Here is a 25,202-nt window from a genome sequence, read left to right on the forward strand (position 1 = left end):
TAATACTTTAAACTATAATAAAAATATTAATATTTTTAACACTTATAATACTATTTTTAATAGTAATATCTTCAATTATAATAAAAATAATAATATTTATAACACAAATAATAATAATAATAATAATAATAAATAAATTTGTAATCTCATCCTTCAAATCAACTATATGGTTATAATATTTTATTTTAAATTTATTAATAACAATAATGATAATAAGAATAATAATTTATAATTTTACTATTCAAATGAATCTTGTGTTAGGACCCAACAATAAAGGGCCCTACGTCAGGACCCAGATGGAATGGGTTCTGCGTCAGGACCAGATTGTCATGGGTCCGGCGTCAGGACCCAATTCTATTGGGTTCTTCATCAACACCCAATGTTTATGGGTTTTAAGTTTCTAAATATAACGATTTGTATTTTAAATATTATTATTTTTATTATTACTAAAAATATTATCATCTTTGTTATAAATATTATTATTTTTATTATAATTAATTTTATTAATAAAATATATTATTAACATTGAAAAACAACCATAGATTTGGTTTGAAAGGTAAAATTAAAAATTATTATTATTATTATGATCATCGTTAATAAATTTAAAAATACCATTATTACTATCGAAGAAAAACCATAATTATTTTTTAAAGATTAAAAAATATAAAAAATTGGGCATACAAGTTAAATAATAATATTTATACCACAAATAATACTGTTTTTAATATTAATACCTTAAATGATAATAAAAATAATAATATTTTTACCACAAATAATAATACTTCGAACTATAATAAAAATATTAATATTTATAACACAAATAATAGTAATTTTGATATTAATACCTTCAATAATACTAAAAATAATAATATTTATATCATAAATACCAATAAGAATAATAAATTTTAATTTTATCCTTTAAGTCAACTATATAATTTTTTTTTGTGGTAATAATATTTTATTTTAAATTTATTAATGATAATAAAAATAATAATTTATATTTTTATCCTTCAAATGGGTCCTGTGTCAGGACCCAATTCGCTTGGGTGCCGTGTCATAAATATATTTATTTTTATTATAATTAAAAATATCAATATGAAAAATTGTATCATTTGTGTTATAAATATTATTATTCAAAGTATTAATATTAAAAATAGTATATTTGTGTTATAAATATTATTATTGTCATTATAATTATTAATATTATAATAAAAATATTATTATTTGTATTATAAATAAAATAATTAATAAATTTAAAAAAATACTATTATTTTTATTATAATTTTTTATACAAAATAAAAGGTAAACATGCAGAATAGCGCGGGACCTACGTAGTTTAGTTCCTAAGAAGGAAGAGATATGGAATATAAGATATATTTAAATTCAACTTTATCTAGAAAATAAGAATAATATAATAAATTTTAAAAATATATTAATCTCATTTTCATTATATTTCCATTTATATGTCACGTAATTTACTAAATAAACTTATAAATCACCTTTAACACCTATATAGTAACTTATTGAAATTTTATTTTGACTATCAAAACTACATAAATATTTAAAAATTGGTAAAGAAAGACAATAATTAAAAATATAACAAATAATAAAGGCATATCAAAATTTATCAAATTCTTAAATTGAATCCTTTTTTGTTAGTCAGAATGCAGGATAAGATTTTTGTTAGTTTCTATATCCTTAATATTTTTCTCGCGCATATTAAAAATTAATGTTCAAAAAATAAAAGAATTTATAAAAACTACAATGCTAATGCAATGATGTTAAAACTCAGTGGAGATTTAAATAAAAATATCATTATTTACACTTCATGTATTTATATAATATATAAATGGTTTTATTAAAAAAATATAAATGATAATTTTTAATTTAATTTAATTTATTTTAATATTTATATATAAAAAAAATTATTGACACACATGCAAAAGCACGTGCAAAAAACACCAGTGTAAAAAATGAAACTAAGCGATACCCTAAATCTATTAAAACAGGCCCAAGTTTTGAAACCTAAAGTGAAACTATTATACGAGAAAATGATATGAAGGCCGAATAAGAAGGCCCAAACACTCGGACTGTAACAATGATAGAGCAGCCCAGGTAAATTTGGCAGGTTATTATATCATCTACTTATTGGGTTTTATCTTTTATGTTTATTTTTTAAAATATTTTTGTTTAAAAATATATTAAATTAATATTTTTTTTATTTTTTAAAATATATTTTTTATATCAGTATATTAAAATAATTAAAAAAAATAAAAAAATTTAATTTTTTTGAAAACATGGCTGAATCACAATATTAATTAATATTAGAGTATTTGAAAGTATGGTAGCGGTTGCTTTTCAGAGTGATTTTCACTCTGAAATGCATCAAAATAATATTTTTTTATTTTTTAAAAATTATTTTTTATATCAGCACATCAAAATGATATAAAAATACCAAAAAATATTAATTTAAAGTAATAAAATAAATTTTTTCTAAAACATTTTTGGTATGCAAAATCAAACCAGCTACCCAATAGTAATTGGTTCAAGTGGTCCAGTACTTATCTTCCTTAAATAAAATTTTAAGTTCTAGTATGTGAATGGAATATACTATTACTAGAAAAGTTTTATCTTTTAATGTACCGTATCAGCTCGATTGGATTAATTAAGGTTTAATCTTCAATTAACTTTAAAATACCGGAGTTTTGACTAAAACAAACCAAACCGGCGAAACAAGTTGAAATTAAGGAATCCTTGGTTTAGCACTTCTCCCAAGATTGGCCTCGTAATTTCAAAGCATGGGAGAGAAACACGAGGGGGTAAATTTCTATGCCAATTGTAGTGTCGACGGTAGAGTTGACTAGTAAGTGTTTTGGACATACTTGATAAGCATTGGTATCTTTTTAAAAGAATTATACTCTCTGGTAAAAGAGATGGAATCTTTACATCGACGGTTAATCATCTTAATTTAAAATTTCAAAAATTTTTTTAAAAAATTTCCCCTTTAATTTCCCCTTTAAATCTCTATAAAAAAAGGTTGAAAACTGATATGATGCTTCACTATTCACACTTTTTTTCCTATTTTACTCTATTAAAATTTTCCAATTGTTCTCTTTAATATTTTAATATTTTATTAATTTTGAATTGATTGTTATTTTTTTTAAGTTGTTGTAATTTTGAATAAATACACCGATATTTAGTTGGTATTTAATTTTTATAAGCATCTATTTTTGTTATTGTAATATTAAGTAAAAAATAATTTAAAAAAACAAAGTTTTTAAATTAAATGGAGTCCGTGATCCAATTCTCGGGTTTTGCGAATTAAATTGTAAATTCCAAATCGATCTAGTATGTCATATTCTTAATATTAAAAAAAAATATCATCTTAATTTTTTTAAGCCAAAACTCGTTGTTACTGGTTATTTGGATTACCTTGGGACTCGTCAAGTCAGTCGAGTTATATAAAATCAACTCCCATGTAGGTTAATTTTAAACTCAAGCTAGACAAGGAGTCAAGTTGGATAGGTTTTAATGTTGTTTTGTTGGGTCTGATTTAATAACAATGCAAAATAGTTTTTTTTTAAATCTATCTTCTAATTTTTTTCTTTTGATTTAATTTTTTTTAATAACTTTATATTTTAATATTTGGTTGATTTTGAAATGAACTTTATAATTTATTTTAGTTTGCTTTCTATGAGATTGCTGTAGTTTTTAATAAATATCCCGATATTTGATTGATGCTCAATTTTACGAGTTTTTTTTTTTCATTATCATATCATATCATTAAGTAAAGAATAATTTTAAAAAATAAAATTATTAAATTCAGTGGAGTCTAAAATCACGGTCATGGTCATGACTTCGGTGGATTAAGCCACAAATACTAGATTGATCTAAACATCACCATTTCAATATTTTTTAAAAAAATATTATTTTAATTTTTTTAAGCCAAAGATCCGTTAAATTAAACAATTCATATAAAAAAACTTTCACGTAATTAATTTTAAATCAGTATTAAATAAAAATTTGAATAGAAAGAATTCATGGCTGAACTTTCAAGGGAAGTTTAATAATGATACTAAATAATTTATTAATATTTAAAGATTTTATTTTAAAATAAAAGTTTTGTTTTTGGTTGGTTTGATTCAATCTCCAGCACGGAGGATGCATGAAAGTAGGCTCAACTAAAGCAGAAATAAAGCTTTCGACAAGACTTCTTCTGCTACATTTTACTTCTGCACCAAGCGATGCTCGCTCGTTTACTTTAACTGCTTTACAAGCATAAAAACAGTGAAGGTGAAAACAAAAAAAAGGGCAATGCTTCGATGACTTTTTCTGCCTGTCATGAAATCCTTTCTGCCTTGCTCGATTATGGTTCAAGGTTCCACGCGTCATGCAATGCTTTCCTCAAGTTTATTTGTTGAGAACCGTGACAATTAACATATGGGAGTCTGTCTCACCGCTGTAGATAATGGGGGGTTTAGGATATTGCTAGCACTGTTTTTTAAAATATTATTTTTGATATTAATATATAAAAATATAAAAAAATAATAATTTAAAATATTTTTTTAAAAAATACTTTTCAAACACAAAAACAAACAAATTATACATCTTTAATATATAGCTCTTTCATGTAGTGTTTATTAGCACGTTTGTTTTTCAAAATATTTTTTATTTATAAATATTTAAAAATGATATTTTTTTAATTTTTTAAAATTTATTTTTAATATAATTATAAAAAATAATTTAAATTAAAAAAATTAAAAATTTTTAAAAATATTTTTTAAACACAAAAAAAAAATACACTTTATGTGCCTCACTTTTGAGAAAATAAAGTATTTTAGTTATGTTATGGGTAGTTTGGATTTTAATCAAATTAGAGATGTAAATTTAATTTCAATGCACGAAAACCAATTATAATATGTGTCTCAGTGAATTTTTTTAAATAAAAAGAATGAGAAAACTTTGAAGCAAAATTTAATGTTGATTTAAAGAAAAGAAAAAAAAATTGCAAAGGGTTTATTAATTTTTTTTTAACCTGAGTCGATACTCTTTGAAAAGAAAAGAAAAGAAAAGAAAAGGAATAAATTTTATGAAAAAAGGTTTTCTCGTTTTTTTGTCTTTAAATCATTGGTCATTGGCTAGATAGATTGCAAATCCCAAATTTAGAAAGGGTTTATCCAGGGGTTCTCTATCATTTTCCACTTAACCAGGCCACTCTCTACTCACTCCGACACGCTTTTGCTTAATCTATCTCTTCTCCCTCCCTCAAGCATGAGCTTAGCTTCCACTCCACACCACCAGCCATGACCCAACCACCGCAACCTCACCCCCCAAAGCACCGCCACCCTTCCTGCCACCGCCACCCTTCCAAACCCGTCACTGGATTCTGCGCCTCCTGTCTCCGAGAACGCCTCGCCGGCATCGACCCTGACACCCACCAAGAAACCCCCGTGACCCATCTCGCCGCCGAGCTCCGTCGTAGCAAATCCTACTCCAGCACCACCACAAGAAACAACCCCAACAATAACAATGCCTCCACCACTGCCACCACCTCTGAGCCCCGCCGCAAATCATGCGACGTTGGACCGTTTCGTAACACTCTCTCTGATCTCTTCCACGTCGATGATAAAAGAAGAAGCTCCTCGATTGAAAAGACAAAGGGTTTTGATTCAGGGCTTGAATTAAAAGAAGAGGAGAATTTAGGAGAGATTAGGGTTTCTGCGCAGGATGCGAATAACAGTGAAGGGAATGTGGAGGATCTTGAAGAGGATGGAGAGTTAAAAACAATGAAAGAGTTTATAGACCTTGAATGGGAGAGAAAGAAAACTGGAGGGAGACATCTCAAGGACATTGCGGGGAGTTTTTGGGAGGTGGCTTCAGTGTTTAGTAAGAAATTAGGGAAATGGCAGCGAAAACATAAAAGGAAGGAGAAGATAGATGGGGGAAATCTTGGTGGTTTGGTGAAAAATGAGAAGTTGAGTGTCAGGAAATTGAGAGAGACGCAATCAGAGATTGGAGAGTATGGATTTGGGAGGAGATCTTGTGACACTGATCCAAGATTATCTGTGGACGTGGCACGGTTGTCTGTTGATGATTCTCACTATTCGTTCGATGAGCCTAGGGCTTCTTGGGATGGAAACTTAATTGGTAAAACTTATCCGAGGCTAACTCCATTGGTTTCGGTTATGGAGGATGTCAAGTTGCCTAGTGGTGCTGTTGAGAATGCAAAGGAGAATGATAGTCTGAAGAATGAAGGGGAAAGTAGTCCTGGAGGTACGATGCTAACTATGAATTATTATTCAGACAGGAGGAGGAAGAGTTTTGATCGTTCCGGATCTAATAGGAGAGTGGGGCTAGGGGATGAAGAGTTTAAATCAATGTCGAATGCCAAGGTGTCTCCTGAAACAGTTGGGTTATTCCATGGGGCAAAGTTGTTGGTCACAGAGAAAGAATTGAGGGACTCAAATTGGTACTCTCACAAAGATCACCGTGAGGAGAATGTGGATGCCGTTTCCAAAGATGTTAGTTCTATTACTGGTGGCGGGGTTAGGAAGAAGGGTTTCAAATTCAAGAAGTCGCATAAGTGGTATGGCGTGTGGAATATTTGGGGTTTGATGCAGAGGAGTAGTCAGAGAAAATGTGGAGATGAGGAGAGTCGAGTTAGTGGAAATGCGGTTCATGGGCCAATACCAGAGTCTTGGCAGAATTTGAGTGGCGTGGCCGATGGAGAAGCAAACAGGATTGTGAGCCCGAAGCTTATTCGGAGCTATACTGTGAGTGCAAGGGATTCCTGCCAGATGGCTTGCAGTACAAATGGTGCTGAGAGCAAAGCGAATGGCATTAAGAGAGGGGAAGAGCTTTTGCTGCAGCGGAACCGGAGTACCAGGTACTCTCCAAACAACCTTGATAATGGCCTGCTACGGTTCTACCTGTCACCATTAAGGAGTTATGGAAGAAGCAAATCTGGAAAGAGTAGGCTAAGGAACACAAATTCCATGTCAAGGAATGTTTTGTAAAGGTGCATCAATTGTTTCAAAGAAATCTGTTGCTGTAAAGACACGAGTTAATGCGATTCTCCCTGTTCAATAGATAAAAAGACAACATATTTGTTACCTGTTCTCTGCTGAAAACGTGTATCTGATAATGCAGCAATGATAATCAGAAAAATCTTTGTTTCAATTTAGATTATGTTCAAGAATGGTGCTTGTTTCTTTTTGTGATACATTCATGTAGAACTGAAGTGTTCCTGGAACTCGTTACTAATCACTCCCTCTCTATAGTACAGTAGGCTCTGAGCCTTGGAAATGCAGTTACTTGTGATGTTGTTATAGAGAATGTATTTGCTTCTAGAAAGACTGCGGGTGGCTTTCGGATGAATGGGAGCATTATTACAGACAGGGATGCAAGCAAATTAACGTATCTGGCACAAGGCTTGGGTCAAGTTAACTTGATCCTCGACCACTGTCACTAGTAGTCCTATAATTAGAGAAAGGAATCCAGTTTTACATGTTTCAGAGTATTAGACCATGTGGTTTTTGCTAGCGATTTGATAAACTCAGTGGAGAGATAGCTAGGGCCTTTCTGCACTGATTATTGGCCTCCATTGTCTTCTTATTGCCAGATTAAATCTCTACTGTGAAATCATTGTCAAAGCTCTCCTTGCGTAGCTGTGAATTTGTAACACTCTTATCTATGTAAGTGCAATACATTTGATGCACTTAAAAGAAGATTTCTGGTGCTTAGATGTCTTGCTCTTCGTGGGATTGTGCTTCACGTGTATAGCTGCAGGTTGCCGGTAGAAGATCTTGCTTTTTTGCCTTTTGGTGTAGGGGAAGATGCTTGCGCATAAAGGATCCAAAATTACTTCTGTGTCCTACCAAATGCTTCCAAAACACATACCACTCTGTTATATCCTAGTCCACTCACTTTTTCTTAAAATAAATAAATTAATTAAAAACTGACATGACTTTTGTTGTCTGTGATGCTCTCTCAATATTCTAGAACTCTTGCTGCACACTTTTTAGACATTTATCCAATCTGCTGGACTGGTAACTGAAGTCTTCCAAATAATGGATGGGATGGCTGGTGCAGCTGCTTCACACGGGCAGCAACTTCAATCCTATACTGGAAGGTTGTAAGATCAGATGTGTTGATTAGGTTAAATCCCCCTCCTCTCTACCTTGTACCGCGGCGGCTAAACTGTAACCTTTTGTGGGGCTGCAAATCCAACCCCGGCGCCTTGTTACAGGTTTCCAGTAACTGCTTCTCTGATGAGTCATTATGTTCAGTGGACATAATTGATTGGGGGAATCCAGTTGGAGTTTCTCGTAGGATTCCCCAATTTCTGCTGAGCAACGCCTGGGCCCTGAGACTGGAACGGTATTGTGTCTAATGCCTGCGTCCCAGCAAGTACCCCTGACTGACGAGGACCTACTGCTTCCCGTCGCTATATATCCAAATAATTCAACGCAACTACCGTCATCATTAGTTTGATAGTGGTCAAGCAATTTCTTGCACAAGTTGTCCCCCCATCTCAATCCTTGAAAAGGCTAAAAGATTGTACTAAACCAGAGTTGATAAATAGCAAAAGTAAGTGTTTGAATTTAAAACAACCTTGGACAGATATGTTAAGGTTTCCATTTGATCTTGTGTAATGAATATATAATCTCGTAAAATGAACATAATTTTTCAAAGGTAACTAAATTATGAGTAAATTTTACAATGTTGGCATCACTAAATATTTATAAATATAAATGATGAATGTCTATATTACCACTCAAACAAAGACTTGGTTGATCGCAGACAAGCTAGAGACCGTGGAAATGAAAATTAAACAAGGTCTAAACTTTCAGATTGTTGGAAGTTGATATGGTAAACTTTTCAGTTTACTGTTGAAACTTCTTTTGTCGATCGTGCTGCAAATTTTCCAATCTTCCCATATTTTACTGCAATCAAAATCCTTGTTTATTTTTTTTAAGTTGGAGATTTAGTTTGGTTTTTTCTTTCCTGCTTTTTATGACCTTACTCTCATGGTGGATGCAACTTCTTTTAATATTATCGTCCAGACTTTTATAGTGAAGTTTGAACTATTTCATCAAACTCTTTTCGTGATGAGTAATATCCACAATTGAGTAGTGTTGGATCTCCAATGATTTTTCTTCTTCTTCTTCTTCCAGGTATGATATCGATAGCTCATTTATTTTAGTTAATTATTGTCAAATATTTTTTTGGGATTCATCTACTATCATTGCCTACAATTTAAATCAAATTATTAAAATACACAATCTTATTGGATCCAATCAAGTTGATGACTTGAGCATCATTTTTTTTTAAAAAAAAATTATCTTTATATAAGTATCCTTCTATATGCTAAAAAACATTAGACCAACACTCAGCATAGCATAAGTCATCGTAAAAAGCATACGGTCAAAAGATAGGGTGCAAGACCCCTCTCCTCAAATGCGCTTCACAAGGCACAATTCAATGCCCATGGAAACCCAAAGTTGGCCTCCCCTCCTAGTTGAGCTCGGTCATGGCCAAGGCTATATTTCGAACCCAACATAGATATGCTTGGATCTAACATTTTTTTGTTCACTTTGCTCACCATCCTTCTGGATAATTATTGTTTAGCATTTAATGTTAACATCACCCTATCGCTCCATGCAAGTAGACGTGGCATCACCCTGTTGTTCCATGCAAGTAGACATTGCTTGTGAGTCTATAAACTCTCATGAATCACTTGCAAGCAAGATAAAAAAAAACTCATTCACAAACACACCGAGAGCTTACATTCTCCTCTTCAACCTCTCAATATTTTTTTCACCCGTGCAATCAGACCAGGAATTCTATAAGAAATCGGGCGGGACAACATCACCTCAAAGGCTTACCTCCTGCTGCTAACTTTAGTATCCGAGGATCTACTATCTCACACATAAGACTTATTTTGCAGAAGATCAGCAGAGTTTCCTCAACAATCTCCAAAGCCCATCAATCAGTTATGAAAAGACCTAGAATCCAATGAGGTTTTCCGTAAACCACATCAATTTTATAGACAAATAGAGGATAAAACATAAATGACAGAGACTTGCTTAAGAATAAGAAAGAGGTAAATTTTTAATTCGAGTGACTAACTGAAACATACACCATCTTCTTTAATAACTGGCCGTTCTCGATGCATGTTGCATAATGAATTGCATTACAGAGAGCAGCATGCAGTTACCTTTGAAATCTTAATCATTACAGCAAGCAGCATGCTATAACACAAAGATTAAGTGTCATATTCTCCATTTACAATCATCAAAAATAAACATTAAACACATTAAGCATTCAAATATGCAAAATGAAAATCTCCCATAATCAATCAACCAACCACTTTAACTCCCCTCGCATAACATTAAAATCAAAAAACTCTTTCACTCAACATCATACCCTTTCTCCTGAAGCTCCTGAATAACCTCATTCCTCATCCTAAACCACATCTTCTGTGCTTCCTGCTCAAACTTCTTATCCTGCAACTGTTTCTGATAATTATACGAATCCTTATCAGTCTCCATGGTCCCTTTCGGCCCAATTGTCGTGCCAATCATTCCTCCCTTCGCAACAAACTCTTCCATTGCTTCTGCATCGCCTGGATATGGAAATTCTCGCCTCTCATACAAATGGGCAAGCTCTCTTTCCTCCTTTGGTTTTGGTTTCAGTGTCCACCAACCAAGTGGTGATGTTTCGTTGTAAACCCACACAACACCGATGAGAGTGTATGTGCAGAGAAGCGCCTTGCCTATTTGCTTCCAGAAGTAATGGTCTTCTTTTCCTATTCCTACTTTCCTCAGATACTTATCGTAATCCACTGATTTCAGATATTCAATACCTGAAATTGAAAAAAATAAAAATAAAGAAGGAAACAGGTTCAAGCATTTCATCGAGCAGTTGGAGCTCAAGTTGATTTAAAAAAAAAGAGGGGAGATCTCCAATTTTTGTTCCTGATTTTAGAGCTTCTAAAAACAAATTTCTTTTTTGTGCGGGCGTGTTTTACCTGTTTTGGTCTCTTGAAAACGTTTGCGAACCATTTTTCAGCTATGAAAAAGGTGGTGAGAGCAGATTCTGTTGTTGTTAGCAGAGAGATGGATGATCGTATGAGCTGAGCTTTCACAGTTTCAATGCTACCTGGGGGGCAAGGTATTGGTTAAAGAGGGGAAAAAAGAGAGATAAAAGATAGACCACAGACACGGCCCATGTGAGTTATACTTGATCAAATTAGAAGCCCACGAGCTTACCGAGTGACCACATCCATGCATTTAGCTGTATATATTTTTTAAAAGTATTTTTTAATTAAAAATATATATGAAAACCATTTAAAAACATCTTTAAATTATTAATTTAATATTTTTTATGTAAAAAAAATAAAAAACAAGTTGGAATGCAAAAATAAACGAACATTAAATCTAGTCTCTAACTCCCCATATCAGTGCTATCCTCTTAATAGTGTTTAAATTTAAACCTCTCTATTGTAATAAAAATAATAATTCATGAGAAATCAATTTTTTTTAATTGTCAAACAATTATCTTACCCTTCTAAGACATGATAAAGTAACACCAGCATATCTATAAATAAAATGTTAATTAATTTAGTCTTGAAAGTATGGTTGCAGTTATTTTTCAAAGTAGTTTTTACTTGAAATTGCATCAAAATAAATGTTTTTTATTTTTTAAAAATTATTTTTAATATCAGCACATCAAAATGATATGAAAATACTAAAAAATATTAATTTAAAACAAACAAAATAAAAATATTTAATTAAAAAAAAATATTTTTAAAACACAAAAATAAATAATTCTTGTAATCAAATTACTCAATTGAAATTTCTTTGAAAAACTTCTTCCTCTGTGCAATGTAGTTTTTTTATTGCTGACCCAGCACCATTTCAGCTCCCAGATCAACTCCATTGCACGGGGAAGATTTTAGTGTTGAGGCTGCTGGGATTTTACAAAAATAATTTAATTCAGTTCCTGAATTTCTAGAAAATGCAATTCCACTCCTTTCCAACTGAGCAGTTTATATTATGGCCGTGATAGGTTGGAGCCAATTAACATATGGGCAAGAGGATGGTTGTCTTTATTCGAGTTAAATCATTAAAATAATTTAATTTATTAAGCCCTTCTATTTATTATTTCTATATGCTATGTTGTTTTGTTTATTATAAGCATGTTTTTTATATTATGGTATGAATTTTTAAAAAATATTTTTTTATTTAAAAATATATTTAAATATATTTTTATTTTAAAAAATTTATTTTTAATATTATTACGTCAAAATAACCAAATATATATAACTTTAAACAAAATTAAATAGTTTTTTTTGGAAATACACGGCAACGTTGCTCAACAATCTATGTCTTTAAGAACATGTTTGGGAATGCGGTGCAAACCGTGTTTTTAAAAAAATTAAATTTTTTTTGTTAAAATTTAATATGGTTTGTACGTTTTGGATCGTTTTGTAGAAAGAACACCTGGAGTTTGAAGGGTTCATATGATATTTATAACTCATGAGTCCTGTCTTTTCATGGAAAAAAAAGATTAAAGTGTAATTTTATCTCAATACTATTAATGAAAGATAAATATCATCAACATATACATTAATATGATGAAAATATGATAGATTCTTAGAAGATTTTTATACACTATGTTTTACATAATATTAATTTGAATGAAAATATGATAATCTCTTGAAAGAATTTTATATACTTAGGTTATAGAAAGAAAAAGATCTAAAGTATAATTAACTCCATAAAAACTGATTTTTCTTCTAAGTTGCGCTCATAAAATCTGGGTTGTTTTCTGAGGCTTAGGCACCGTTTGAGAACGCAGCTGCGACCGCGTTTCTAAAAAATTTGAAAATTTTTTGTTTTTTTTTTGCTAAAATTTAATATGGTTTGTACGTTTTGGATCGTTTTGATGTGCTGATGTCAAAAATAATTTTTAAAAAATGAAAAAACATCGTTGGCATGCATTTTGGCATGAAAAGTTATTTGAAAAGCACCCGCAACCACACTGCCAAACACGCTCTTAGTTGAGCTATTTTTTAAGGTTAAGTTATTCTCAAGACTAAGCCCGCCCATGAGACTCTTTTTTTTCTTATACTGAGCCCCTGAGGGCTGCTGAATTTTTTTTTCCAAGACTGAGTCTGTTGAGGCTGAATCCAGACAGATTACCTGAAACTATGAGTTTTTAAACTCTTAAAAGGTTTTTTAGAATGTGAAATTTGAATTCATCGACTACATACATAACTTGGTCGTTCCCGGAAAATATGCGATCTCGACACCACCAAAACATTTGTGAAGAATATCGAGACACAAAGTTCCAATCCATACAAATATACTTTCCCGGGAAATATGTTGAAATAGACCAACATCTCTTCATCCTCGCCTTGCCTGAACTCTCGATCTATCGTTAATAAATTCATTTACAGGATTTGTTAATTGGTTATTATTCTTTCCTACGTGAGATCTGGGACTCTAATTCTTTGTTTAGCATTAGAAAACCTTGGCTTTTGGAAATGATGTTATATATATATATATATATATATATATATATATATATATATATATATATATATATCCCATGGTTGAGTTTTAAATAGAATATAATAGTGTATAAACCAGCGCTAAGTTATGAGTTAGATTTTAAAAAAATATTTTATCTATTTTATATTTTAAATTAAATTATATGTAAGTTGCTTCAACATAATCGAGTTGATTTAAAAAATTAAATTATATGTAAGTATCCAATATTTCATTACCGTGTTAGAGTTAATCATATATTTATCAAATTAATTATATTATTTTTTATTAATTTTTTTATTTAAATGATGAGAAATTATAATTAAATAGTTGTATCAAAATCAAACAGAATGTAAGTATCCAATATTTCATTACCGTGTTAGAGTTTTTTGTAAATATTTAAATCTAATCTTAAATAAATTGTTTACATTAGATAATAAAATTACTTGATGAATCCTAATACATACTGAATTCTAACTTATCTAGTGTTTGTTTTTTTAGTAATTACATAAATCCTAAATTATTATACATATATTAATTATTTCATTAAGAACCTGTGTTTTGAATAAAATTATATATTTTGGTTGATTACATGAATTTTGGTTACAAATACGATCATGAATTTTGTAATAATTTTTTATTTGAGTACAAAGTTATTTCTAATCAAATCACTTTGTAAAAATCATATGATTATGTGTGCAAAGAAAATAAACGCTGGCTTAACTATAACTACCATATCACTTCACTTCTTTCTTGACAATGTTTCATTTACTGGTACAGTTATTAGAGAAAACAAACATAAGAAACTGCTGTCCTGCAGTAGCTAGACCTTTGTGCTCTGACTGTATATCATTACATACAAATGGCTAAAGAGGGAGCATTCTAAACCAGTGATGCAACAAGTTTTACAGTTGTTTGACAAATCATAGTGGAGGTCAAGTAACGATCAACGCAGAGTTCCTATAGCCTTTTTATAAGTGTACCAATTTGAGATCAAGAGAAAGGCACCTAAATTCAGCACACTGAGTATTCCTAGTAGCCAGAAGAAGTAATCAATGTGACCGTAATTTAAGTTGTCCGGAATCCATCCAGCCTTTCCATTCTTAGTGCTGATGCTTGTAACAATGGTTACCAGAAGAGAGCTTAAGTAATTGCCAAGTGCGACGGTGGTGAGTGACAGGGCAGAACACATGCTCCTCATTGCATCAGGTGCTTGTTCGTAGAAGAATTCCAATTGTCCGATGAACGTGAAAACTTCGGCACAGCCTATCAGGAAATACTGTGGAACTTGCCAAAATATAGAAATGGGCACGGAATCAAGTTCGTAGTAGTTGTTATTTCTCACCATTTGCAGTCTTTTAAGTTCCAAGATTGCTGCAGATACCATGGCAAATATTGATATGAATAGACCAATGCCCATCCGCTGAAGTTGAGTTAAGCCGTTTTTATGTCCAGTGAATTTTCTTGCAACTGGGACGATAATTCGGTCATACACAGGGACCCAAAAAATGACACTAAGGGTGTCAAAGATGGATAAAGATGCAGATGGTATCTCGAAAGTGGAGTTTCCAACAAATTTATCCATTGTTTCACCTTGCAGCACAAATAAGTTCCCCATTTGGCTGTACACTGCAGAAAAGATGATACCAGTGGCCCATATAGGAAGCAACCGAATGATAGCCTTTAGCTCCTCGACCTGGGTTACTGTGCAAAGATTCCATGGGTCTCCTGTCCCTTTTATGTCGTCCTTTTCTGTTTCTACTGCTGCCTTGTCAAGGAAACTGAAGAGAGAAGATTACTAAAAAGTTTAGAAACTAATAAAACGGCTGGTTCGTCAAGAAAACAAAGTTAAGTAACCCTACAGAAGTTCAATTCTAGAAGCCTGAATAAATTATTGCCTGTATGTTGCTAGAGCATTGTCAATTATTGAAGTTGTACGCTCTCGTTAAAATTTTAGATGGGAATTCTGACTGAATCACATTGACATCGAACCATTTTGTGTTTTCATGACACGTGGTATGGATTTAGTTTTATTATTTTGCTGAATGCTGCACATCAGAGCAGTTTACTAGCAGAATTTAGCCCTTAAGATCTGGAATAGCCTCATTTCTGTATGCTTTCCTAGGAATAGAGAATGTGGAGCTTGATAATAGCTTCAGAACACTTGTTGAGGAATGGATCCTATCAAATCACTTCCGTGATGCAGCAACGTTGATTTCAAAAGAAAACATCAAACTTGAGTTAATTAATTGCTGTATCCTGAACTGCATGCAAGTTAGACTAGACCACAATTATCTGCTTTCTTTAAATTCAGCTATGTCCATTATACATGTAATCAGTAAAGACACCAACCTAAATTCTTCAGTATGGTCGAGCTTGCGGCTTCCTTTGATGTTGGATTCGGCATCTGCAGTCTCATGCAACAGAGACTTGTCAGCAGGAACTTCAACTTTCTGTTTTCTGAAGGATGCCACCAGCACCTGACAGATGCGTGTAAGAGGGCTGCCTCCAGGCTTTTGATACCTGAACAACTTGGTACCTGAAAAGAAGCTCACAACAGCAATTGCCATGGCTATTGCTGGAATGCCAAAACCCCATCCCCAACTCACATTATCTTGTATCCAAACCAGCACAGAACTGGCAATAAGAGCACCAACATTAATCGAGAGGTAGAACCAGTTAAAGAAAGAACTCTTGTGTTTCTTCTCAGTTTCGTCAGCATCATCAAACTGATCTGCTCCATAGGATGAGACACAAGGCTTAATACCTCCTGTGCCAAGTGCTATCAGGTAAAGTGCTACGAAAGTTACTGCAGTTTGACCACCTGTTGGATGGCAATGATCTTTTGAATAACATTCTGGCCTGAGGCCATGGACAGTTGCTGACATTGTCAAAAGCGTCATCCCCTGTGAAATTTGAAGCTCAAGGTAAAACAAACTTATCCCAGAATAGTTGATCCTTTCCAAGGACTACACGGTTGAAGATAATCACAAAGAATGGATTAAGTTTGACAATAAAAAAAGTGATGCGAGGTATAAATCGAAGACAAACCATCTTTTTTCTTGTCAATTATTTTACTGCACACAATTTTTCTTAAAGAAAGAAAATCCTAGTAATGTGATTCCAATACAGTGATGCATATCAAAATCAAATCAATGGAAAGCTCTTTTGAGTTTCAATCTCTTCATAAGCAGAAGTTGAGATTGAACAATGATCAGCAAGTTGAATTTCAAAGCATGCACAGTAGAAATGATTAAGAGTTTCGAGTAAGTAAAACTTACTGCAACATATATGGTTGAGAAACTAGCAATCGTCCAATATCTTCCTAGATAAGCATCAGCAACGAATGCTCCGATCAATGTAGTGAGATAGCATGTTCCACCCCAGTTCAAGTTATTTCTAGTAGCTGTAGCACTGCTCTGGTTCAGTCTGTGCTTGAAATAAAGAACCAGATTGGAGCTCATCCCATAGTACGCCAATCGTTCACAAAATTCATTTCCTGTTGATAAAGGCTAAAACTGTTAAGCATGTCTCTTGTGATCAGATTGCCTTAGTTGTAATAGAAAATGAAGAGAAGGTACCTATAATAAAAGGGCAGGCCCTCCAGGTTCCAGTCTCCTTTCTGTTAGCAGGATTCCCCAGATAATCCACAGTTCCATCTTTTGTATAAACATCCTCCTCTGCCATGATGCTTGAGGTATTCTTGTGCTTTGCTTATTCTCTGCAATCTACTTGAGATATTGCAGTCTTAAAACTGCACAACGCAGAGAAATATAGCTGTATTGAATTTCCTGTCAAATATGGAAACGAAACAAATGTCAGGTGCAGCGGCAGAGGTTTGCTTCAGTTAAGGCCACTGTAGTTTTGGGACACAATCATAGTTTAATTGACGAGAGATGCACGGAAGAATGATTCTAACTAATTAAGGTAAATCAATATGGCTTGACACCCTCAATTACAACCTTGACATGAAAAATTGAAAACCATTCTTCCTGGTGTTGGTGGTTTTAGAAACAGAGGTTTGTCAAGGAGAAAACAGATATGGGATTTTGCAAAACTCAGTACAAACGAAAGACAAAAGGACAGATTAAGGAAAGAGAAAAAAGAACTCAAACCTTATGCTTGAGACAATCACGTCATGTTCCCAGGAAAAAGCATCTAAGCTCATCAATAATGGAGAAGCAGACTTGTAAGAGTCTTTAGGATGAGAGGGGTAAAATTCAGAAAACAACGCTGGTGTGCCCCTGAAAGGTCAGCAGAAAAACCAGCCACGTCAACCGCATTTTTTTGTGCGCACACACTGATAGGATAGAGTGATAGGATATAGATGGATTAGAATTGTGGTTTAATTGTATTTTTAATTTAATTTTTAATTATTATTTTTATATTTTTAAATCGTTTTAATATATTATATTAAAATTAATTTTTTTTTAAAAAAATACACTTTTAAAGTTATTACTAATTGATTCCACCGTTCCCTGTTTTTTTCCAGTTGCTTCACGAAATGCAGCCGTTGAAAGTTCAAATCTCTCTCTCTCTCTCACTAGAAAAATAACACGGGTCCTCTTTTATGTGGAAAGATCTGAGTGAGGTATTAAAATCAAGTGTTGAAGAGAGATTAGTCTGGAGTTATCTCAGAATTCATGGCATTTTTTTTCCAAGGGTAAGAGGTCATGGTAAGATTGGCACGAGATAAAAAGGCAAGCTAGACTAAATCGAGTCTGAAATTTAACCTAACTGGTTCAGAGCCTAATCTTACCATTCATATACGCAAAAATATTTACACACAGAGAAACATGGAGTGCCCAGAAAGATACAATAAGCTCTTACCTTGTTGAATCTGGCGATCTACCATTACACACAGCAAAGTACTGAAGGTGCAAAGCAAGGGCTCCACTATCTCCCAGTGCAAATCCAGCTCTTCGATCAGAACTAGATATGAATATTGACGGGGAGAGTAGAGAGCGTCAGCTTGAATGGCCCTGACTGGCGATGTGTTCAAGGGATCTCCTCACAAGCCGACTACCCCGGCCTGTTGCTAACTTGCTATATATTCGCGTGAGGTCCCTGCAGTTTCCAGCTCGAAATGAGTTGCTTGGAAGGTGTTTGGCCTTTTTTAAAAAAATAAATTAATATTTTTTGATATTTTTAAATGGTGAATATTTTAAAAAATAAAAAAATAAAAAAATATATTATTTAATTATACTGCATGGACTCCTACGCTACTATTAATTAATTTATCACAACTCCGGCAGCGACGCTGAGATAATGTATTGGTGAGCAATTTGCCCAAGGAAGAAACGGATCCCATTATTTTATTCTCTGCACAAATCATTCCACCAACACAACGATATTTTGAGTATTAATTAATTAATTAATTAATATATTATGGTACTGAAGATTCCAAAACTTGACAGGGAATCGCCCTCATAATAACAACCAGAGCATGATTTTGGCATACGGGTAATAAAATTCAACGATTAGGTTTTTAAATACTAGTTGGAGATTGCACGCATACGCAGATATGTACATAAGAGAGTTCATGCACGTAAAATGGACGATTAATGCTAATTTTTACTAAAATTTCTTCCTAATATACTTCTCAAAACATCTCAATTGTTGGATTTATGAGATTTTTGTAGTGAATTCCACTTGTTTAAAATGTTATAAATCCATCAATTTTTCAAAAATTGAAATCAGTAGAAAATTAACAATTTTTTTCTTAGAAACAGTACAAAATTAACATTAAACATAAAAATGTACTATCCCGTTGTCGGTAATAGGACTCCTCTTATTTTTAAAATAATAATTACTTTAATAAACCACCATTATCGCACAATCTATATCAACCTCCCAGCAAAATTTAGTAGTCCACGGTTTCAGACCATGCGGGGATATATATATATATATATATATAATGTAGTGACTTCATTATTAAAAAGAAGTAGCTGGGAAAATGCAAGCCAATCGAATTGCTAGCTGAGTATTCTTTGAAAAGTACCTTGGAATTTTTAGCACTTGACTGAGCGTTCAGATTGAAGTCCTCCTATATCGATCATAAATTTGGAGTGACATGAACGGCACAATGTGAACTGAACACAGATTCGGCATTGCTTTTCAAACGGGGAGTTTGTCAAAATTTAATTTTTTTTATTTAAAATTATTTTAATGGATTAATATTAAAAATAATTTTTTTATACAAAATATTATTTTAATATATTTTCAAACAAAACAACATTTAAAAAATGACACTACTTCAACACCCTCAAATGCAGACTTCTTGTAAAAAAACAAACAAAAACTGAAAGGAAAGAGAAATAATTCAATTGTAATTAGCTGGGAGACACTAAATTCTTCATGATTATAACCCTTTTTTTGTTTGCAAGGGTTTGTCATTCTCCACGTCTCTCTCAAGACAACTTGAACTCCCCGGCTGTATCAATTAGCTTGATCTCAGGGGATTAGTCTCTTTCTAGACACTTGCAGTGCGTGGTTTTAACCTGATTCTAAGCAATTATTCCATTTGATTAATTAGACAATCCGTTTGAATGGCTTTACTAGAACGAATTTGATTTTATGTTGTTGGCGTTCTCACTGTGGGGGCTGCTGTCTCGTTAAGCGATTCCATTTTTAACGATTTCCATGGAAAATCTTCCAAGATCAAGAGCTTTTCAAAGCTGGTCTTTCCCAGGCTATTGAATAAGAGAGTGAGATTGCGGAGCCTGGGTTTCATAAACATCGGCATAAAAAAGCCTGTTGTATGTTTAAGTTGACATTGATGCAGTAGGATAGTAAACCCTTGAAAGTTGTGCTCTGTGTGTTTACATTAAACAGAGTTTGGTATTGCGATAATAGGTGTGGTTATGGTTTGAAAAAAATTGTTTTATAAAAAATATTTTTAATTGAAGTTGATTTGAAAAAATAGATGTTTGGTTAAAACTGTAGTTGAAATTGAGGTTGAAAAAAAAATAGTTTAATATGTTTGGTTAAAAATACATTTAAAATTTAGGTTATAAAATAATTTAAAAAATATATATATTAATATTGATGATTTTTAATTTAAATATTGTGGATTTAACTATTGTTATTACATCATGAAATAAATCATACTTTATATAATTTTTTATTATTATTTCATAAAACCATCTACAATTCCATTACATATGAAATATATCCGATAACAACTACAGTTTCCATAATTTTTTTAGCGTGTAATAAAATTAGATAAAATATTATCAGGTATAAAATTCACTCTAAACTAGATTTTTTATAAAAAAATGTTAAAAAAAAAGTTCACGTTATACAAGTAAACAGTGCAATTCTCTTGGACTGTTCACATAAAACAGTGCGTCACTATATTGTTCATGTTAATTGCACTGTTAAATTAACAGTACAATTAACATGAACGGTGCAAGAAAAGCAAGGAATCCTTGTTTTTCTTTAACTGCGTTCCCAACACAAAAACCAAGTGAGATTCATGAACAATATATAACTTTTTTCTTTAACCAAACGATTGTAAAATTACGTTTTAATTAAAACACAACTGTAGCCGCGTAGCCAAACAAGCTCATAATAAAAAGTAAGAGGTTGAAAAAGAAGAGAGCATCTAGTCTGTTTATGTGTTTTAATTTTTTAATATTTTTAAATTATTTTGATACATTAATTTTAAAAGTAATTTTAAAAAAATAAAAAAATATTTTATTATATTTATAAATGAAAAAACAATTTAAAAATCAATCCCAGTATATTCAAATTATTTACTTGATGGATACTTATATATGTATCCTTTAGCCACACCAACTTGTACGGAGAAAAGGTCAGAGAGAGTAAAACATCATTTGAGATAACAGGAAAATGATGACATCACGAGAGCCATCCCCTGAGTATGAACATGCCATAACTTCGTACGGTGCGTTTCATGATGATAAGAGAATATGTGAATATCTAACGCGTGTAAGTTTTGTCATTGCATTAAGTCCACTGGGGAGAGGGGATGTGCAATCAGGTCTTGTTGAGAGAGGGACATGTGGTCAGTCTTCAATGAAAAAGAGACACATAGGCAACTTCTTTTAAAAGGGGATGTGTGGCTAGGTCCGATATGGGGGGATTCGTGGTCGGTCCACCCAAAAAAAGAGAACCAGGTGACCAAGTTCTCTTGATCGGAACACATGGCCACATGTTATTTACGGGTAAATTTAAAAATGTGATATTAATTATAGTTTAAAATATTTTTTTTGAAATATATTAAAAAAATATTTATTTAAAAAAATTAATATCAATATATTAAAATAATTTAAAACATAAGAAATAATTTTTTATAAAAAAATAAGTCTTTTGAAAATTAAATTTTAACCTTTTTCAAATACACTTTTAAAGGTGACTCGCAACCGGGTCTTTTATAGAAGGATACGTGTTGGTCTGCTAAAGAGAGAAGGAACACGTAAGCAAGTCTTTTTGAGAGAGGACGCGAGGTAAAACAAGCAATGGAGTGTTTGGAACCAGGTATAAACCATGTTATTAAAAAATTAATTTTGTTTTGCTTAAAATTAAAAATAATTTATATTTTTATATTGTTTTGATGTATTACAACGTAAAACAAGCTCAGAAAAGGAAGCACATGGTTGATCCTCTAAGAAATGAGGGCATGGGCCCGATCTTGTTAAGGGTGATATGCAGTCAGGTTCTTTAAGAGAGGATGTTCGGCCCAGTTTCTCTAAATAAAGGGATGTGCAGTCAGGCTCTCTGTGAAGGGATGCTAGGCCCAGTCCCTGAGCCAAGAATAAAGGACACGTGGCCATTGCACTAAGGAATGATGTAAGGTTTGTCTTGGGGTATTGTCTTGTTTTATGAGGCTATGTAGACAGCCCATGTCTTATTTCTTCCATCCCTCGTCATTATCAACTTGTTTTTTTTAATATTTATTATTGATTTTTTAACTATTAATAATTTATAAAGTTTTTAGGAGAATGTAATGAAGATATTGATTTGCCATTCCTAAATAATTATTTAAATACCACACAGAATAGGTATATATTCCACACATAATAATGTTAAACTAATTTAAATACCACTCTAAGAACATAAAATAAGCCACTTAAAGAAGGAAGCGAGGATGTGTTGTTTCTATTAATATTCATACTATATGTTTTGCACTTTTAAAAGGTTATTTATGTAAATTCATATTCGAGATTCACACGATTATTAATTTTAACATAACAAGAACTGTCAATGAATATATTATAAAATATGAATAAATCCAAGGCTACGAATTGATTAAATTTTTTTATAAAAAACATGGTATATTGATAGATTTCTATGAAAAATATCATAGAATTCCAGAGGTGGCTGCTAGTTAAGTTATCAAAAGAGGCATGAAAAGGTATATATATAAAAAAAGGCATAAAATGTTCGCCAAGATTTCTCAAGAAAGAAACCCATAATATCCCACCAGGCCCGTAATTTTTAAAAGGACCATGGGCGTTTCCTTCAGGCCCATAATCAACTTCAATATACCCAACCACGTCTTGTCTTCAGGGGCCGAAAAGCCCAAAGATCAAACAAGAATAGACATCAGCCCAAAGAAGCTTAAAAGGACCATGCTGAGGTTCTGCACAAAACACCGAAACCCTAGTTGCTGCTTACTGTTTAATTCTGTCCAGAGAAGAGACTGGATCTCGCCATTCAAAACAGCTCCGTATCACCTAAAGCATACAGCAAATTCGGGGTGTTAGATGGTTGCTCGAGGTGGCGTGGCATTTCATGTTGCCATGGTTAGCAATTTGATGGGCCTTTGCTTGCTTCGTACCTCGTTTCTTTCCTTTTCTTTTTCTTTTTTTGCGAAGTCTTGCATTCAAAGCTACGAGTCCACCCTCGCGGTTCACAGTTCACACTAGACACGCACCTTCGACATTTCTATCTAGAAAACAGCCCTGTACCACCTTAAGACTAAAAGAAGCACAAAAATTAAAACACCACCCCCAATTCAATGATATTAATTTGGGATATCTGAAAGTGTTTGTGGGTTATGTAACTTTTGTTTCTGGGTGTATTTTACTTTAAAAAAAATTATGGGTTTTATATACTGATACCAAAAATTAAAAAATGTATATTTTAATATATTTTCAAGTAAAAAATACTTTTGAAAAACAATCTGCCCACAATACCGAACACATATTTAATTGAAAATTAAGCAATGTTAAATTATTAAAAAAACAACATAATCTTTAGATTTTGGGTGGACATTATATTTTATAAACATTAGTAAAGCGTTGGTTGTAAGTTGATGGGTTTGGACCTCTAACCTTTCTCTCTAGAAGAACAATAAACCTGTGATCCTATTTATTGCAAATAATAACAAGACAGATTACTCATAGCGACTTAATTAGTAGTTTGTGATTAAAATGTGATAAATTATTTTCGTAAGTGGGATGCCAAAGAGAGGTTAGATGAGCTGTTACCCACCCTAAAAAAATCTTTAGCTTTCACAAGACAAAATCTCCCACTACAAACATCCATGAAAAGCATCCTTCAACCATAAATACTGATAGTGCTTAGGCTAACATCCCCTTTCATGTATCCATCGTCTACCCACCGCGTCCATAAATTTCAACTCCATCAGCCGCCGCCTCTTCTCGAAGGTTTCTCTTCTGAAGACGCATGAAAAATGACAATAACACAAGTAATTACATGAATAATCATTATAAAAAATAAATAGTGATTATACTGTAAATTTGAGCATTCATGTTTAGTTTATCACTAGTTAAATAGTCCCTGCTATGCCAAATACTATACTTTTATTTTTATAAAAAATATTATAAAAATCAAAAACGCAAGAGAATTGGGTCCTTTCGCACACCAAAGAGAATTGAATCCTGACGCAGGATCAATAACCTTTGAATTCTGACACCAGACCCAAAAAAATAGATCCTAGGGCAACACTCAAGAGAATTGGGTCATGGCCCAGCATCCATTAACTTTGGGTCCAGATGCCGGACCCAAGAGAATTTGGTCTTGACGGGGGACCCAATTCGCTTGGGTCCGACTTCAGTTCCCAAGACTAATGGGTCTGGTGTCAGGACTCAATTCTCTTGGATTTGGCGTTAGAAGCCATTAGATGACTGATCCAAGTGCATTGAGTCCTAACGAAGCACCTAAGCGAATTGGGTTCTAACACAAGATCCAAGAGAATTGAGTTTTTATGCAGGACCCATTAGCCTTAGGTCCTGACGTCAAACCCATAGTCTTGAGTCAGGCGGGGCTCGAAGACTCAAGGTATTTGGGTCATGACGACTGACTCGAGATATTTGGATCCTAACGTATGACCCGTGAGAATTGGGTCCTGACATAGGACACATGAGAATTGGGTCAAGCGGGGCTGTAAAACTTAAGGGATTTGGATTTGTGCTCATGTCACACTCAAGTAACTTGGATGAGGCGCCCCTTTCCAGCCCCAAGTTTTTTAGGTTTGGAAGGGAATGTCTAACCCAAGTTAATAATAATAATAATAATTTTTTATTTTACCCTTTAAATCAAATCTATGGTTATTTTTCAATATTGATAATAATTGTTTACAAATTTATTACTTATTTTATTAATAATATTAATTATAATAAAAATAATAATATTTATAATACAAATAATAATATT

At 32.6% G+C, this 25,202-nt stretch overlaps 3 protein-coding genes across 7 annotated transcripts; 1 reads left to right on the forward strand and 2 right to left on the reverse strand.

Annotated features, from left to right (window-relative positions):
- The first annotated feature begins 5,163 nt into the window (after positions 1-5,163).
- On the forward strand, positions 5,164-7,975 carry LOC133679307 (protein OCTOPUS-like). 3 transcript variants are annotated; one of them, XM_062101852.1, is made up of 2 exons: positions 5,164-6,886; positions 7,286-7,975. In XM_062101852.1, exons 1-2 carry the CDS (start codon positions 5,304-5,306, stop codon positions 7,293-7,295), a joined length of 1,593 nt encoding a protein of 530 aa, XP_061957836.1. In that variant the 5' UTR covers positions 5,164-5,303; the 3' UTR covers positions 7,296-7,975. The 3 variants fall into 3 exon arrangements, with proteins under 3 accessions (XP_061957836.1, XP_061957838.1, XP_061957835.1); XM_062101854.1 differs by having other exon boundaries at positions 7,289-7,975; XM_062101851.1 differs by lacking the exon at positions 7,286-7,975 and having other exon boundaries at positions 5,164-7,183.
- Positions 7,976-10,088: 2,113 nt separating this feature from the next.
- LOC133679722 (uncharacterized) lies at positions 10,089-11,189 on the reverse strand. Its single transcript, XM_062102404.1, has 2 exons — positions 11,033-11,189; positions 10,089-10,867 (listed from the first exon to the last, which is right to left on the reverse strand). The coding sequence occupies exons 1-2, from the start codon at positions 11,064-11,066 to the stop codon at positions 10,413-10,415; spliced, it is 489 nt and encodes a 162-aa protein (XP_061958388.1). The 5' UTR covers positions 11,067-11,189; the 3' UTR covers positions 10,089-10,412.
- Positions 11,190-14,275: 3,086 nt separating this feature from the next.
- On the reverse strand, positions 14,276-18,636 carry LOC133680057 (protein NRT1/ PTR FAMILY 8.1-like). 3 transcript variants are annotated; one of them, XM_062102856.1, is made up of 6 exons: positions 18,387-18,636; positions 17,672-17,800; positions 17,138-17,347; positions 16,838-17,055; positions 15,909-16,462; positions 14,276-15,337 (listed from the first exon to the last, which is right to left on the reverse strand). In XM_062102856.1, exons 3-6 carry the CDS (start codon positions 17,241-17,243, stop codon positions 14,503-14,505), a joined length of 1,713 nt encoding a protein of 570 aa, XP_061958840.1. In that variant the 5' UTR covers positions 17,244-17,347; positions 17,672-17,800; positions 18,387-18,636; the 3' UTR covers positions 14,276-14,502. The 3 variants fall into 3 exon arrangements, with proteins under 3 accessions (XP_061958840.1, XP_061958841.1, XP_061958843.1); XM_062102857.1 differs by lacking the exon at positions 17,672-17,800; XM_062102859.1 differs by lacking the exon at positions 18,387-18,636 and having other exon boundaries at positions 17,672-17,850.
- Positions 18,637-25,202: the final 6,566 nt, after the last annotated feature.

This window comes from Populus nigra, chromosome 19, assembly GCF_951802175.1.
Source record: "Populus nigra chromosome 19, ddPopNigr1.1, whole genome shotgun sequence".
NCBI classification, from domain to species: domain Eukaryota; kingdom Viridiplantae; phylum Streptophyta; class Magnoliopsida; order Malpighiales; family Salicaceae; genus Populus; species Populus nigra.